This window comes from Artemia sp. Qi Xiang Cuo, chromosome 19, assembly GCF_049724085.1.
Source record: "Artemia sp. Qi Xiang Cuo chromosome 19, ASM4972408v1, whole genome shotgun sequence".
NCBI lineage: Eukaryota > Metazoa > Arthropoda > Branchiopoda > Anostraca > Artemiidae > Artemia > Artemia sp. Qi Xiang Cuo.
Genome location: NC_142812.1, coordinates 41,320,357 through 41,337,546, shown reverse-complemented (window position 1 = coordinate 41,337,546; position 17,190 = coordinate 41,320,357). Strand labels below are relative to the sequence as shown.

General features: G+C 35.5%; 1 protein-coding gene across 2 annotated transcripts in view; it reads left to right on the top strand.

The window, feature by feature from the left end:
• LOC148940847 (tyrosine-protein kinase hopscotch-like) overlaps window positions 1-11,037 on the top strand; it is a 39,413-nt gene extending 28,376 nt beyond the window's left edge. The window contains exon 6 of one of the 2 annotated variants that reach the window (XM_089105290.1): window positions 6,833-11,037. In XM_089105290.1, coding sequence (XP_088961416.1) covers window positions 6,833-6,964 — 132 coding nt within the window. In that variant the 3' untranslated portion in view covers window positions 6,965-11,037. The remainder of the gene's footprint in view (window positions 1-6,832) is intronic. The other variant, XM_089105289.1, reaches the window with a different exon arrangement.
• The last annotated feature ends 6,153 nt before the right edge of the window (window positions 11,038-17,190 follow it).

Below are 17,190 nucleotides of genomic sequence, written 5' to 3'. Positions count from 1 at the left end.
TTCGAGCAGAAGTCCTTTTCTCTATTTCTGATCTCTGTCTACGGGTTTATATCCGAACAGAAATCCATTTTTTTATTGTTTTACTTTTCTGATTCCTGTTTTCGGGTTCACTTCCGGACAGAAATCGCTTTTCTTGTTTACGGGTTTACTTCCGAATAAAAATCCAATCTTCATTTACTTTTCTGATTCCTGTTTACGGGTTCAATTCCGAACAGAAATTCACTTTTGTTTTCGTTTTAATTTCTGTTTACGGGTTTACTTCCGAACAGAAGTCCATTTTTCTATTTCTGATCTCTGTTTACGGGTTTATTTCCGAACGGAAATCTATTCTGTTAACGGGTTTTACTTCCGAACAGAAGTCCATTTTTATATTTTTTTTTTTATTTCTGATTTCTGTTTACGGGTTCAGTTTCGAACTGAAATTCACTTTTGTTTCGTTCTAATTTTTGTTTACGATTTTACTTCCGAACAGAATTCCATTTTTTTTATCTCTGTTTACGTGTTTCTTTTCGAACAGAAATCCTTTTTTTTCTGATCTCTGTTTACGGGTTTATTCTGAACAGAAATCCACCTTTCTTTTCTTTCTTCTCTCTCTCTTCTTGTTCTTTTTTTTTGGTCCTTTCTTGTTTTACGGTTTCGAGTTCTAATCCAGGGTTCTTTGCGATTAGACATCTATAAGTACAGCGCTTTTAATTTTACCTTTTACGCTGGCTGACGACAAGGAGGAACAAAAACAATCCAGGGAAGCAGGAGCTTCAAGGACTGACTTTGTTCCTTACCACAGAAGGTCAATAACCAAGCGTAATTCTGAAGGGGAAGATCTAGAAACAACGTCAAAGATGGACCAGGCTGTCTTGAAGGCATTGCTAGAAGCCTTCCAGTATTCAGTGGCTCAGTCGACAAAAGCCTTGGTGGGAAACCAGCAGAAAGCATTAGGAGAAGCTTTAATGGTAGAGCGGAAGCTGAACGAAGAAAACTAGCTGTCTCTAGTACATCACCTGAAGAAGGAGATGCAACAAGACCGAGAGCTTGTAGAAACTAGCATTCGGACTCTCACTGACTCTAGAGCCACGACCTTCTATATGGCCCCATAGAGAAAAGGTGACGATGTGGAGGCCTACTTGGAAGCTTTTACAAGAACTGCGACTGCCTGCAATTTACCTCAAGCCGCGTGGGTGGCCAGGATTGTAGCAAACCTGTCCAGGAAGGCTATGCAGGCTTATACAGCCCTACCAACTGCCAAAGCTAGCGACTTCGACGAGATCACAACAGCAATTCTCAAGAAGTTCCATGTCAATAGCGAGGCTTCTGTCCGACGATTTCGACATGCTAGCAAGCGCTTAGGTGAGTTTTATTACATAATACGGGGACTACATGACTACCACAGCCAAAAAATGGCTCAGTTCTGAGAAAGTAAAGGAACAAAGAACGGCAGAACCCAACCTGGCCAGTCATTTAGAACAGGCCCTCGAAAAAATTGTAGTGGATCAGTTGATGTAGTGGGTCCCTGGGAGAATGCATCAGAAAGGCCGATGACAGGGACAAGTCTCTGCGACCGTTGAAGAAGAAGGTAGCTTAAACAAAGGGACCTCTCACCAAACTTCAATAGATTCCTGGTCTGGAAGATAAATCACACAAACCCTCACCAAAACGGTGCTATTACCATCCTAACTCAAAGGGTTTCGGACAAGACGGTTCTAATGGTGTACTTTTTGTTTTGATCTAACGCTGTTTTTAGGAGTTATGGGCTATCATATTTCTTAACATTGGACGTGATCGTCTCTTGCTAGGCTTCTAGCTACCGCTGCAACCCGGATGAAAAATGTGTGTAAAATATTCAATTTGTATCATTTATGGCCTGGTCCAAGGGGTTCAGGAGGTCATATCATCCCGGAGGTATATCTATTAAACTTTTTGTGAATAAAATGTTTATCGAAAAGTTTTGATTGGATGTCAGGGGGATCAGAGGGCCAGGCAGAATTGAATTATTCGAATTGAATTAGCCTTTTCTGAAGTTTATATGGCCCGCCCTTCTGTTTGAAGTCTTAATTACCTTGACTTAAAAATTCTACCGCGTGATATGTGGTTTAGACAGTGTAGCATATTCACTCCTCCAGGTGGACCGATCTACTGCTATGAGGCGGGCCTCATCAGCAGCAATGCCAGCCATTTTGAGAAACTTCTGTAGGCTGTCCTTCCATCTGTTTCGAGGTCCACCCCTCAAGCCAGAGCTCATGATAAGCAGCTGTCTTAGTTCCCACTAATCGAAACTCAATAGTAAAAGTTTTCTTCTTTTAATATATATATATATATATATATATATATATATATATATATATATATATATATATATATATATATATATATATATATATATATATATATATATATATATATATATATATATCAAAAGAATATGCTTTCTGCGCTGATTCCAAATGTGTAAAACTCATTAATTTTAAATTCATCCTTCAAAGTCATTAGCATAAAAAAAACTTTGACTGAGATTTCTTTCAGTTCCTCGCAATATTTTGGCCATTCCGAAGGGCTTCGATTGAAAAGATTTCAATTTTTACCAAGAAGTTTTGAAACAGTTAGGACCAATTACGTATTATACAAACGAAGGGGTAAAACAAGAAAATTGGAAATGGTCTCATATTAAAAAAAAAGGCATTTTATTTTCACGAACAGTTTTTTATTATATTCTTATAAGTAAGTAAGTATGACGGCACTAGACCCTTAAGGTCTAAACCGGCGCTGCTGATTTCCGTTTCAATGCCTCTCAGCCAGGAAGTGCAATGGGGGGTTGAGGCCCAGCCATCCTGTGATTATATTCTTATAAAAATTCATATACTATTATGAAATATTCTTCCAAGAATATAATTTATTCCTCTTTTAATTCAATAATATTCTTTAAAGAATTAGCCTCAGCTCTTTCTTCGTTTTTATACAATCTTTTGTTTTGAAATTGTATTCAATGGTTTTTAGAAAGTGACGTAGAATCCTATAGCTAATCTTTGTTCAATTATCTTATTTACTAGAGCGTATTTTCTCCATGGGTAGGTAAAGGAGGTCTACCTTGATGTTGAGAGAAAGTGCTTTAGTTGTAACTGAAAGACTTATATAATATAAGGCACATAATTTAGCTTTACTGAGCTTTTTAAAAATGTATCCATGCTTATTATTTGATCTCTGTTACAGTATTATTTAATATACTACATTTATTATAATATTTATTTATTCAGATTTTTTTATTTATGTTCAGTTTACGTCCTCGCCAGTCCTTCAAACTCTCCTTGGGAAAATATTTCATTTTTTGGAGTATTTTAATTATGCGTTATTTTTTATTTTTTATTTAATTATATTTGATATAATATTTTTCTAATAAGATGTTCTTAATGTTCAAGGAACTCGTTTATCCAAAACAAATCCTATTCTTGGTTTTTGCAAAATCTTAAATGTAGAATGCTCTCTTTAAGCAAAACAATATCCTAAATATATGAAAACTATGGGAAATGTGATCTAATTTCAGAGGGTGGGGCTTTCAGGCCCTGCCTCTACGTGGTCTCTGGTATCACTGCTAAATATAATTATTTAACACCGGTATTAGAGATACCAGGCAGGAAATTATGTCTGATAAAATTGTCCTCTTTTAGGGAACCATCATTACTGGAATTTTACTTCCTAGACTTTCTTGTTTCCACTGCAGGCATAAGAGGACAATAAAAAGAAAGACAAAGATAAATTACTTCAAAGGAAGGCAACTCCTTTCCCTTTGTAGATTTAATCCCTTCCCTTGAAGACGGACGAATTAATATGTGCCCATTTAAGGCAAAGGGATTTTTTTTTATTATCTGAAAACTTCGTCTTAAATTTTTTTAGTTAACGTCTCCAGTTTTTGGCTTGTCCAGCTTTAAACAGGAGGATTTTCCGAAAACGTTCATTTTTTTTTTTTAACCAAACGATTTTTTTTTAACGATTTTTTTTTAACGATTTTATTATTTAACGATTTTTTTTTTTTTTTAACCAAACGAACTTCTTTTACCATATAATTTGTAACATTATATTGGGTTACTATGGGAATTTTTGAAGCTACCCCTAGTACCTCCTGAAGGGAGTTGTACTTCTTATAAAAGTATTACTATAAGAAATTAAACAAGAAAAACGGGTTTTAATTTCTATAAAGCAGTGAATACAAAACACTTAATTAAACACAAATGCTCCGAATATTTCGGCCCCACATCCGAGAGCCTTTCTCAACGGAAAAAAAAACAAAAAAAAAATTCTTACATCAACATAAAAAACATACTAAACAAACAAAAGAAAAAATATAAATAAATAGGAAAAGAAAACTCATATACTAAATAAACAATTCCATTCACTGGCGTATAAACAAAATCGAATGCTTATATTGATTGGAACACGCCTTCTCACAGAATATAAATGGAAATCTATCAAAAAATGAAAATATATTTATACTTAAACTAAAACAAAAAAGGTCAGCTAACCCCTGGCCCATAACCCCTAAATAGATCTCACAGGTTCACCACCCAATGTTTGAATTATAAATTGAACAGATTCGTTTCCTTGCAAGCTTAACTGCAGTTCGTTTACCTTTCCCAGCATCTAACCCAGTCTGACCTTTGTCCGCAAAGGTCATCATTTGTATCCGAACTATTATCAAAAATAGTACTGGTTGAAAATTTTTTCCTGCTTTTTAATTAAACTATTATAAACCGAATTGATCCTAAAATCCCCTTCATCTCTATTGATACTAATACCCCCATATATTATCTTTTTTATTTCTATAATTTCCCTGAAGCTTTGTAAGTCCTACAGACGTATCTACTATTTTTATTTGATCAAATAAAATACTGTGATGAGGAAAATTATAAAGATGTTCTGCAACAGCTGACTCAAACGTTTCTGGTGTTTTGTTTTGTTTTAGAGCGCAATCTATGGCATTCTTGTGTTGCTGTAGCCTATTTTCTAAAATCTGTTGTGTTCTTCCCACATAAAATTTACCACAAGAGCATGGAATTTTGTATACTCCCTTTTGCAAATTTCTCGGTACCTTGTCTTTCCCTTTATTTAACAACGATTTTATATTTTGTCCTGATTTAAATGCTGTATTGATATTATGTTTTTTTAATTCTCTTCTTAATTTTTGTGATAATATTGGGGTAAAAGGCAAAGTTATGTAATTTGTTTCTTGATTTGACCCATCTTCTTCTAATATTTTTGGTTCCGTCAACTTTTTTTCCTTTTTTCAATTATTTGAGAAATCATATTTTCCAGATAGCCATTACCTATTAGAATATCCTTAATAAAAATTAGTTCATTGCTTATGTATTCTGGTGATGCTAATTTTAATACCCTATCAACTAAAGAAATAACCACACCCCTTTTTACCTGGATCGGATAATTTGATGTGAAAGACAAGTAACAGTTGTAGTCGGTTTACGCTAAATTGAAAAAGCTAGTTTGTTATTTATATGGATAAAAATATCTAAAAACGGTAAGTTATTATCTGTTTTCTTTTTAATTTTAAAAATTAATTCTTTTCCCAGATTATTTAAAAATTCAAAAAAACCTTCAATATGTGATACCCCGTAATTCTAAATAACTAAAATATCATCCATATATCTGCCCCAAAATTTAGGTTTTAAAAAATATGTTTCTATAGCTAAATTTTCTACATTCTCTACATAAATATTTGCTAACAATGGACTTAAAGGCCCTCCCATTGCCAATCCCCTAATTTGATGGTAAAAATTATCTCTAAACGTGAAGTAATTAGTATACCTGCTAGTTATTCTGACTAAATTCAATATAGTTTCCAGTTCGATTCCCGAAGATAATTCTTCTATCTCATTTTTACGTTCCTCAAGTTTTTTGTATAAAATACTAAACGATTTATCGAAAGGAATATACGTATACATGGATTTTATATCAAAACTGAACAATCTAAATTCTTCTGATATTTCTACACTTATAAGTTTATCTTTTAAAAATTCCGAGTTTTTTATATACTAATTTTTCATAATGAAAATATATTTTCATTTTTTGATAGTATTCCATTTATATTCTGTGAGAAGGCGTGATCCAATCAATATAAGCATTCGATTTTGTTTATACGCCAGTGAATGGAATTGTTTATTTAATATGTGAGTTTTCTTTTCCTATTTATTTATATTTTTTCTTTTGTTTATTTAGTATGTTTTTTATGTTGATGTAAGAATTTTTTTTGTTTTTTTTCCGTTTCGAAAAGCTCCCGGAGGTGGCGCCGAAATATTCGGAGTATTTTTGTTTAATTAAGTCTTTTGTATTCACTGCTTTATAGAAATTAAAACCCGTTTTTCTTTTTTAATTTTTTGTAAATGGAAAAGCAGTGTGGTCTAAGAAATTATTTATTGCTATAAGGTTGCTCCGTACAGCAATGTCTGCTTTAAATATTTATTTATTTATTAGATGTATTATTAAGTATGCTGATTAATGGAATATCAATATTAAAGTTGGGCACTTTGTAATTTAGCTGAAATCCTTGGATTTGAACATTTTATTTTTACTAACCGTAGGGGGGAAGTCGCCATTCCTTCAAAGGTTAATTTATTTTTACTTTTCGAATGAGTTCGTGTGAAATTCTCAATTATTAGGTAATACGCTGTTCATCTGTTCGTTTTCTCTTACAAATGGCTGTTATTGATTTTTTTTTGTATTTTTGTTCACTGATATTTTTTCTGAACTGATATGTTCACTATTTTTCTGAACTGATATGTTCAGTGAACTGATATGTTCACTATGTTCACTGATATTTTTTTCTCTTTTTAAGGGTGAAATCGGGGCAGTACATGGCAAAATCAGATCATGGAATTTGTTTGTTTATAAGTATTCACAGGATTCGTTAAAGGTTAAGTTGTCTGATCCAATCGTTCCCATGGAATTGGAAAACGAGTATGACTGATTTTATTACTTTATAGCATAAAACAGTGGTTCTCAAGCTTATTTAGACACTGTACCACTTTTTACCCACAATACAATTTAGGTACCCCTTCTCAGTTACTGGTTCTAAGTAAACTATATCTAAAATATCAATACAATTGCCAGTTCTATAGTTATATGGTAGTTTTTTTTGTCAGCCGGCCGCGTACCCCTCAAAAATTTTTGCGTACCCCCAAGGGGTACGCGTACCTTAGTTTGAGAACCGCTGGTATAAAAGGTGTATAGAATATACAATATTGAGGTCTTCCCACGCCTAAAGGAGCATAAGGCAGCAACGGTAGATATCCAATTAAGCCTGTCTTGTCGCAGGGACCAGAGCCTATTCGGGTAGTTTTAAGACTTGTTGCCTCTTTCTAGTGGGACCGACCTAGTGTGTTGCCCTGTTTTTCCCTTCTTTGAAGACCGGGTTTTGATTGACTACAATAGCTTCGAGCTGGCATTAGTTTGTCAGTGTAAAAAAAATACATAAATAAAGCAAAGAGGTACAAAATACTAGCAACAGCGACAATCCAAGGTAGCAAGTTTTAATTCAGGGTCAACACCAGGGCCGTCACATAGGGGGGACGCCCCCCCCCCAATATTTTTGGTAACTCGATAAAAAAATAATTCGGTAAAATCGTGGTTAAAATTCTTTGTTCGGTTCAATAAAGACCACGAAAATAAAGAACATGTCATCTACAGAAATTTCGAACTTGATCGGTAAACGCAGCAGCACTAACGACTCCTTTCGTGATTTTATAGATTGTGCCACAACTTTCTATTTGGTTAAATAAACAGCATTAAAATAGTGACATGGTATGTACCAAAATCTAAATCTCGGTTGGTAAATTCAGCGGTTTTACTGATTCGTGCAGTAATTTTACGTATTGTATTCGAAACAGACATTATGCTAATTATCGAGAGAAAAAAGTCGGTAAAAATTACCAGCCAGTCGGTAAAATCTCTTGCCCCTCTCCCAAACATTTTGATTAGTAACGACACTGGTCAACACATTTAGCTGTAAAGAAAAGTAGTGAAAACCATTCCTTTTATTCAAATCCCACCCACGAATCAAGTTATCGTATATTGAACAACCTCTAATGTCTCTGATTGGCTCCTAAGAAATGTCTACGTCAAACGGTACATTCATTGTGCAATTGACAAGAATAACAAAAGCCTTGGCAGCTTTTCAAAATGTTCACGTGTAAATACAGTGTCAAAGGCATGGGTTTTTCTTGCGCAATTCATGTACTGTTCATATTGCATACGCTATTATCTTGTACCGTTTCATGTACTACTCCTATTGTATACAAGGTAACTACTTATAGCTCCCTTTTAAAGATGCAGCGTGATCGGAGGGTGGAACCCTCCCCCGCACCTCGGGTTTTCCCTAATTACATCTGATTTTCCCTAAATGGCCATTTTTTTTGCCGTAGAAACTTTAAAACAGCTCAATCGATCAGAAATTGAAAGGGCCAGTGCCGTTTTTAATCGTCAATATTGATTGGAGGGCGACTAATCCCCTCCCACGCCCACCATTTCCCCAAAGACATCCAATCAAAATTACCAGATAACCATTTTGTTCAATTTAATTGAAAGGTGTGAAAATTATGTCTTCGACGATGACTCCCCCCCCATCCCACTGCCTTCAGGCAGGGGTTGTAGGTTATGCCGTAGGGGCACGTAAGGTATATGTTGAAAGAATGATCGTATGAATCTCAAAGGGGGCTCATTGGATTGGTAATCATAACTTCTAGTGCCCTTTTTAAGATTTAGAGTAATCGGTGGGTGAATATACCCCCCCCCCCCACACACACCTCACATTTTCTCGAAATGTGTCTGATAGAAATTTTTAGATGGTCAAGTGTTTTGGTAGAAACTTCGAAAACAGCTAATTTGATTGGAAATTCAAAGGGCCAGTGCCCTTTTTAATAGTCGAAGGTGATTGGAGTTCAAAACCCCACTCCCACGCCCACGATTTCACTAAACACATCTAATCAAAATTTTGGAATAACCATTTTGTTCAACGTAACGGAAAGGTCCAGAAATTATGTCTTTGAGAATGACATCCCCCCCAACCCTCAGGGCAAATATTTTAAGCTATGCCCTTGGGGTGTATAAGATAAATATAGAAAGGGCAATCGTATAAACTTTGGAGAGGGCTCATTGAATTGCTAATTGAGAGAGAGAGAGAGAGTTTTTGTCCCTTTTTTTTGTTTGGTTTTAGTAAATGATTTTTGTTATTGGTCGAGATTTATTGGATTGCAGCCGTCCATCTTCTGGCTTTTTGAGCCTTCTCCGGGTGGTTGTTTGTACATATAGTTTATTTTATAATTTTTAGTGAAATTAATAAAAATGAATAAAAAAACAAAAGAAAAAATTTTTGGATGGCCATTTGTTGTCGCAGAAACTTCAAAAACAGCTTACTCGATTGATAAATTGAAAGGGCCAGTGCCTTTTTTAATAGTCAAAAGTGATTGGAGGGTAACTAATGCCCCTCCCACACCCACCAGTTCCCCAATCACATCCAACAAAAATTTTGAGATTGCTATTTTGTTCAACGTAATTGAAACCACCGGGAATTATGTCTCCGAGGAGGAACCCCCCCCCATCCCTCAGGGAAAGGGTTGTAAGTTATGCCCTGGGGGCATATAAGGCATGTATAGAAAGGGTGATCGCATAAACTTCGGAGGGCGCATTGTACCGGTCATGAGAAGTTCTAGTGCCCTATATAAGACTCAGAGTGATCGGAGGGGGATACCCCCCCCCTTACTTCATATTTTCCCCAAATATATCTGATAAAAATTTTAAGATGGCCATTTGTTGTCGTAGAAACTTCGAAAAAAGCTCATTCGAAAAGGAAAGGAAATTGAAAGGACTAGTGCCCTTTTTATTATTCAAAAGTAATTGAAGGGCATCAAGCCCCTTCCCCCACTGCCATCAATTCCCAAAACACATCTAATAAAAATTTTGAGATAACCATTTAATCAGTGTTGTTGAAAGTTCTAGAAATTATGTCTGTGACAGCCCCGATACTTTCTCAAGACCAGAACATAATTGGCACTTTACTTAAAATAAAATACATTTAAAATATTTTCAGTTTGTTTTGACTTGTTAAAATGTTTTTACAAGATATATGAAGTGGGAAGTCCTAACCCTTGCGCTCCAATTACAGCGCGAGTGTCTGGTGGCCTTTTTAAGGGTATTAATCAAAAAGACTTTTTGCACAAAATAAGTTTCTCAAAGAAAAGTAAAAAACTCCATTAAACCAAAAATGTAATATGTTCTTTACTGAAAAAAAATTCTTTTAAATATGTTGTTTTTATAACTTTAGGAAATTAAAAATTAATTAAGATTTTAAGGAATAAATATCAGCATATGTATATTAAACTTTCAATGCACATTTTTTTCAGTAAATTCATTTGAATTTTTTCAGTAAAGTACAAATTATATTCTAGCTTTTAGAAAGCAATGGGTTTAGAACCCTACTCAGATTAGTTTCTGCTCGTTTTGAGTTTGACTTATTTTAATTCCTGTTTGTTTTGGGTTTCATTTATTTATTTATACTGATTTGTGGTAGTTGTATGCTTGGTAGATTATTTGATTCTATTTTTGTTCCCTTTTTGGTTTAATGGAGTTCTTTACTTTTTTTTGAAAAACTTATTTTGTGCAAAAAGTTTTTTTCATTAATAATTTATGTTCGTGTTATATTAACATAGGCTTTTTCAGGGAGAAAGACTGAGCCTCTTATGAAGTTAGACAACCATCCCTTCCATAAAAACCTTTAATATCATCTGAGCATAACTTACAACCCTTGTCCCTAATCTCTGGGTTTTTTTTTCAACCTCAAAAGCCTTGTTGTATGATATTTAGACTATTTTGAATAGACTGGCTATCTCAAAATTTCTAATAGAAGCGTTTCGGGACAATATGACGTGTGTGTAGGTGGGAGAGGGTAGCTCCCCTCTGATCACTTTGACTCTTAAAGAGAGCACTAGAGCGTCTGATTATCAATCCAATGAGCCCCTTTGAAGTTTATGTGACCACATTTAAAAAAAAACTGTATGTCCCCAGGGCATAACTTACAGCCCTTGCCATGAGAGCTGGGGGGATTTTTTATCCTTAAAGACATAATTTCCATACTTTTCTGATAGGCTTAACAAAATGGCTATATCAAAATTTTGATTAGAAGTGTTTGGGGAAATGATCAGAGGGCAAATGACATTTGCCCTCTGATCATTTTCGACAAATAAAAAAGGCACTGGTCCTCTCAATTTCCAACCGAATAATCCCTTGTTGAAGCTTCTATGACAAAACTTTCTATAAAATTGTTATATGCCCCAAGGGCATAACTTATGCCCCTTGTCCTGAGGGCTATGGGGGAGGGTTGTCATCCTCAAAGACATAATTTCCGGACCCTTCAACTACGTTCAACAAAATTACTATATCAAAATGTTGATCGGAAGTGTTTGGGGAAATTGTGGGAATGGGGGTACATTCCCTCGGATCGCTTTTGACTAGTAATTAGGGCACTAGCCCTCTCAATTCTCAATTGAGTGAGTCCTTTTTGAGCTTCTACGACAACGCTAACGAAGACCTAATTTCCAGAACTTTCAACTACGTTGAACAAAATGTCTATTTTAAAATTTTGATTGGATGTGTTTGGGGATATGGTGGGCGTGAAAGGGGCATTAGTTGCCCTCCAATCACTTTCGACTATTAAATAGCGCACTACCGCCTTCAATTTCCAATCGAATGAGCTCTTTTTGAAGTTTCTACGACAACTCTTTCTATAAAACCTTATATGCCCCCAGGGCATAACTTACAACCCTCGCGTTGAGGGATGTGGGGGGAGTGTCACCCTCAAAGACATAATTTCCGGATTTCACAATTATCATTGAATGTTTTTGGGGAAATGGTGGGCGTGGAAGGGGTGTTAGTTCTCCTCCAATCACTTTTGACTATTAAAAAGGGCACTAGCCCTTTGAAATTTCGAAGATTTCGAAGTTTATATGACAATACTCTCTATAAAAACCTTATATGCCCCATGGGCATAACTTACAACCTTTGTCCTGAGGGTGTGTGTGTGTGGGGGGGGGGGTTATCATGCTCAAAGATATAATATCCAGAACTTTCAACAACATTGAAAAAAAAATTTCAATCTAAAAATCGTGTTTGGATGTTTTTCTAGAAATGGTGGGTGTGAGAGGGTGGGTATTTGCTCTCCAATCAGTTTCTACTAACCTATCAAAAAGGGCACTAGCCTTTTCAATTTCCAATTGAATGAGCCTTTTTTGAAGTTTATACGACGAAACTTTCTATAAAAAGCCTTATATGCCCCCAGGGCATACCATACAACCATTGCCTTGAAGGCTCTGGGGTGGGGGTGTCTCAAAAACCTAATTTCCAGAACTTTTATCTACGTTGAACAAAATAGCTATCTCGAATTTTTTATTTGATGTGTTCAGGGGAATTGTGAGCGTGATAGGGGGGTTAGTTGCCCTCCAATAACTTTCGACTATTAAAAAGGGCACTAGTTCTTTCAATTTCCAATCGAAGGAGCCCTTTTTAAAGTCTTTACAAAAACGCTCTCTATAAAAACCTTATATTCCCGCAGGACATAACTTGCAGCCCTTGCCCTGAAGGGTTTAGGAGGTTTGTCATCCTCAAAATCATAATTTACACAACTTTCAACTACGTTGAAGAAAATGCCTAGGCGTGAGAGGAGGGTTAGTTGCTCTCCAATAACTTTCGACTATTAAAAAGAGCACTAGCCCTTTCAATTTCCAATCAAATGAGATTTGTTTTGAAGTTTCTACGACAACTCTTTCTATAAAAATCTTATATGCCCCAAGGACATAACTTACAACCCTTGCCCTGAGGGGAGTTGGGGGGGGGGGGTTGTCATCCTCAAAGTCCAAGTTTCCAGAACTTTCAACTAAGTTGAACAAAATGGTCTTCTCAAAATTTTGATTGGATGTGTTTGGGGAAAAGGTGGGCTTGAGAGGGGGTTGGTTGCCCTCCAACACTTTCGACTATTAAGAAGGGCACTAGCCCTTTGAATTTCCAATTGACATAGCCCTTTTTGAAGTTTCTACGACAAAGCTTTCAATAAAAACCTTATATGCCCCCAGGGTATAACTTACAACCCTTGCCATGAGGGTTGTGGGGGAGTATCCTCCTAAAAAAAATAAGTTCTATATGGAAATCAACTACGCTGAACAAAAGAACTATCTCAAACTTTTGATTGGATGTGTTTGGGGAACAGGTGGGCGTGGAAGGGGTTTTAGCTACCTTCTAATCACTTTTGACTATAAAAATTTCACTAGTCATTCCAATTTCCAATCGAATGAACCCTTTTCGAAGTTTCCACGACAACTATTTCGATGCAAAGTGCCCTGGCCAGAACCAGAAAAAAATAGATAAATAATACATTGTGTCAACATCGTTCTTTACTAAGGCAGCGCTATTGCGCTGCCTATGAGAAAGAGATTGGAGGGCAAGCGGCCTTTCTCTCAAGCCCATTCATTTTCCAAGCGCATCCAGTCAAAATTTTGAGACAGCGATTTTGTTCAGCATAGTAGAGTGGTCCAGCAACTATGCCTTTACGGATATTAGGAAAGTCAACCACCCAAAATTATGCAATTAGCCTATTATATTTTAAAACTAAGTGTTGCTTTAAAATAATCAAAAGGCATTGTTTATATTGTTGCCAATAAAACACCTCAGAAATATATCGAGAACGACTGGAGGTGTTATGTTGAAACTTTCCGGGATACTACTATCACTGCTTCTGCTATTGCAATTTAAACAAATAAAAAGAGTGTAAGTGTATCCAGGTTGTGAAAGAACATAGATATAATTTTTTGGGACTGATGTTCAGTTTCATTATTCATGTCCACTTCAGAAGCTGTAAAATTAAATTAAAAATTCTACTGTTTGTGTCAGGATTAAGAATTTTGAAAAAGTTTTTCCAACATACAAATAGCAACCCATATTATGGATTCTTCTAGATAAATAATGAAAAGATATAGGCCTACAGTATTATTTTGTCCATGAAAAGGGCTATGTCAATAAACACGAACAGACATTTATTTTAAAAACTATTTCCACAAGATAAGTTTTTCAAAGAAAAGTAAAGAGCTCCATTAAGTCAAGAATCAGCAAAAATTAAGTCAAATAATATTCCAAGCGTGAAAATACCATACATCGCTAACAATTAATAAATGAAAGCAAAATTGAACAGATATCAGAGGCAACACTATAGCTCTGCCTTTAGTAAAGGCCATACGGCTCCAATGTTTTATTCTTTATTTTATTTTTTTTCCAGAGGCACTTCATATAGAAGAGGTCGTCGTAGAAACTTCAAAGGGGGCTCATTTGATTGTAAATCGAGAGTTCTAAAGCCCTTTTTAATAGTAGAAAGTGATTGGAGGGAAACTAGCCCCCCTCCACGGCCATCATTCTCCCAAACACATCCAATCATAATTTTGAGATAGCCATTTTCTTGTGCGTAGTTGATTTCCAGATAGAAAATATGTTTTTTAGGAGGACACTCCCCCGCAATCCTCAGGGCAAGGGTTTTAAGTTATGTCCCGGGGGTATAAAAGGTTTTTATAGAAGGGGTAGTCATAGAAACTTCAAAAAGGACTCATTCGATTGGAAATTCTAAGGGCTACTACCCTTTTTAATAGTCGAAAATGATTGGAGGGCAACAAGCCCCCCCCCACGCCCTTCATTCCCCCAAACACATCCAATCAACATTTTGAGATAGTCATTTTGTTCAGCGTAGTTTATTTCCAGATAGAAAATTTGTTTTTGAGGAGGACACTCCCCCACAAACCTCAGGGCAAGGGTTTTAAGTTATGCCCTTGGGGCATATAAGCTTTTTTTTATAAAGCTTCGTCGTAGAAACTTCAAAAAGGGCTCATTCGATTGGAAATTCAAAGGGTTAATGCCCTTTTTAATAGTCGAAAGTAGTTGGAGGGCAACTAACCCCCCTCTCACGCCCACCTTTTCCCCAAACACGTCCAATAAAAATTTTGAGATAGCCATTTTATTAAACGTAGTTTTAAGTTCAGGAAATTAGGTCTTTGAGGATGAAAACTCCCCCACAGCCGTCAGGGTAAGGGTTGTAAGTTACGCCCTGGGGGTATATAAGGTTTTGTATAGCCAGCGTTGTTGTAGAAACTTCAGAAAGAGCTCATTTGATTGGATAATTTAAATGGCTAGTTCCCTTTTTAATGATCAAAAGTGATTCTAAGGCAACTGACTCTCCTTCCACGCCCACCATTTACCCAAACACATCCAATCAAAATTTTTATATAGCCAGTTTGTTCAACGTAGTTGAAAGTTCTGGAAATTATATGTTTTAGCAGAACACTCCCCCCACAGTCTTCAGGGGCAAGGGTCATAAGTTGTGTTCTGGGGGCTAATATGGTTCTAATGGAGGGAATACTCGTATAAACTTCAGAGAGGGCTCATTTGATTGGAAATTGAAAGTTTTAGTTCACTTTTAAAGCGTTTTTAAAAGATATTGGAGGGTAACAAGAACCCCCCCCCCCTAACCTTTCTTTCCCAAATGTATCCAATTAAAATCTTAAGATAGCTATTTTGTTAAAGATAATGCTAAGATCATATAACAAAAATTCCGGTGTCGACACAACCCCCCAGCGCCCGGGGCCAGGCGTTGTAAGTTATGCCCTGGGGGCATATATGGGTCTTATGGAAGGGATGTTCCCCCAGGGCGAATGACGCAGTAGGCTTTAGACTTTTACAGTGAGAGAAGGAGGTCATACCCAAACTCTTGTTGGTGGTGATTTTTGTTTGTTCAAAGCTTGACTTGTATATTCAATTTAAGTTTCACTCGTTTTAAGATTTATTTATTAATTTACATTAATATCTATTGTATGTTTGTTTGCATTGATTGTTTATTTAACTTCTGTTCGTTTTAAGTTTCATTTGTACTTCAATAGGAAAATATTTTTTTCGTCTTAAGCTTGATTTTCTTATTCAATCCAAGCACTACTCGCTTTAAGATCTATTTATTCATTTATATTATTATTTGTTGTATGTTTTTGCTATGATTGTTTTATTTAATTTCTGTTCGTTTTGAGTTTCATTTATTCTTTAATAGTAATTTCTGGTTGATTTGATTTTGAATTGTAAAAGGTATTTGTATCTGCTGAGCTTAAGTTAAAATGGCCTTTACTTTTCTTTGAAAAACGTATTTTTCGGAAAGTTTTTTTTTAATTAATTATAATAAATAGCCGAGTTCAACTCAAAACGAGCAAAAATTAACATGAGTAAAGCGGATAACAACCCCATCTCAAGACCAAAGCACATTTTGTGCTTTACTGAAAACAAAATACGTTTGAAATGTTTCCCCTTTCTAACTTTCATAAATAAAAAAATATGAAAACCTTAAGAAACAAATGTCAGTATATGTCAATTAGAATGAAAATTTACCATCATTTTTTTTTTTTTTTTTTTTTTTTTTTTTTAAGTAAAGAAAAAATTGTTTTCTGGTGTTTAGAAGGCACGGGTTATCGGCTCTACTCATGTTAGTTTTTCTCGTTTTGAGTTTGACACGGCTTCTTAGTGTAATTGCTGTTCCTTTTGAATTTCATTTATTTATTGATAGTGATTTGTGGTAGTTTTACGCTTGGAAGATTATTTGACTTAATTCTTCTCACTCTTGGCTTAATGGAGCTCTTTACAATTCTTTTAAAAATTCATCTTGTGGAAAAGGTTTTTGTTAATTAATCCTATCAAAGACTATATTCCCCCCCCCCCACTTGATGGCAGGTACAATTTTACGCTTTCACAAAATCCGATACAAGATCATATTCGGAAGTATAAATGTAATGTATTTAAGTATCGACCAATTATTGATAGTATTCTGCTCAATTTTGGGACATGGCATTCAGAAGAGCAGATATAGAAGAGCAAGATGTATTCGCTGCCGACGAATCGAATAAGAAAGCCGAACTTTTCCAAGAAAAACCTATCAGTAATTATTTACTCCATTTTCCATTTTCAAAAAGAAAAGATTTTCTAGTGATAAGCCGTATATAAATGATGCATTAAAAAGTTTAATCCGACAACAATTAAGACTCTTTCACCTAGGAAAGACTGAAAAAGCTAACCTACTAAGGAAATCTATAAAAAAAAAGCAGAATCGGAAAGCTTCAGCCCAGCATTACCGTA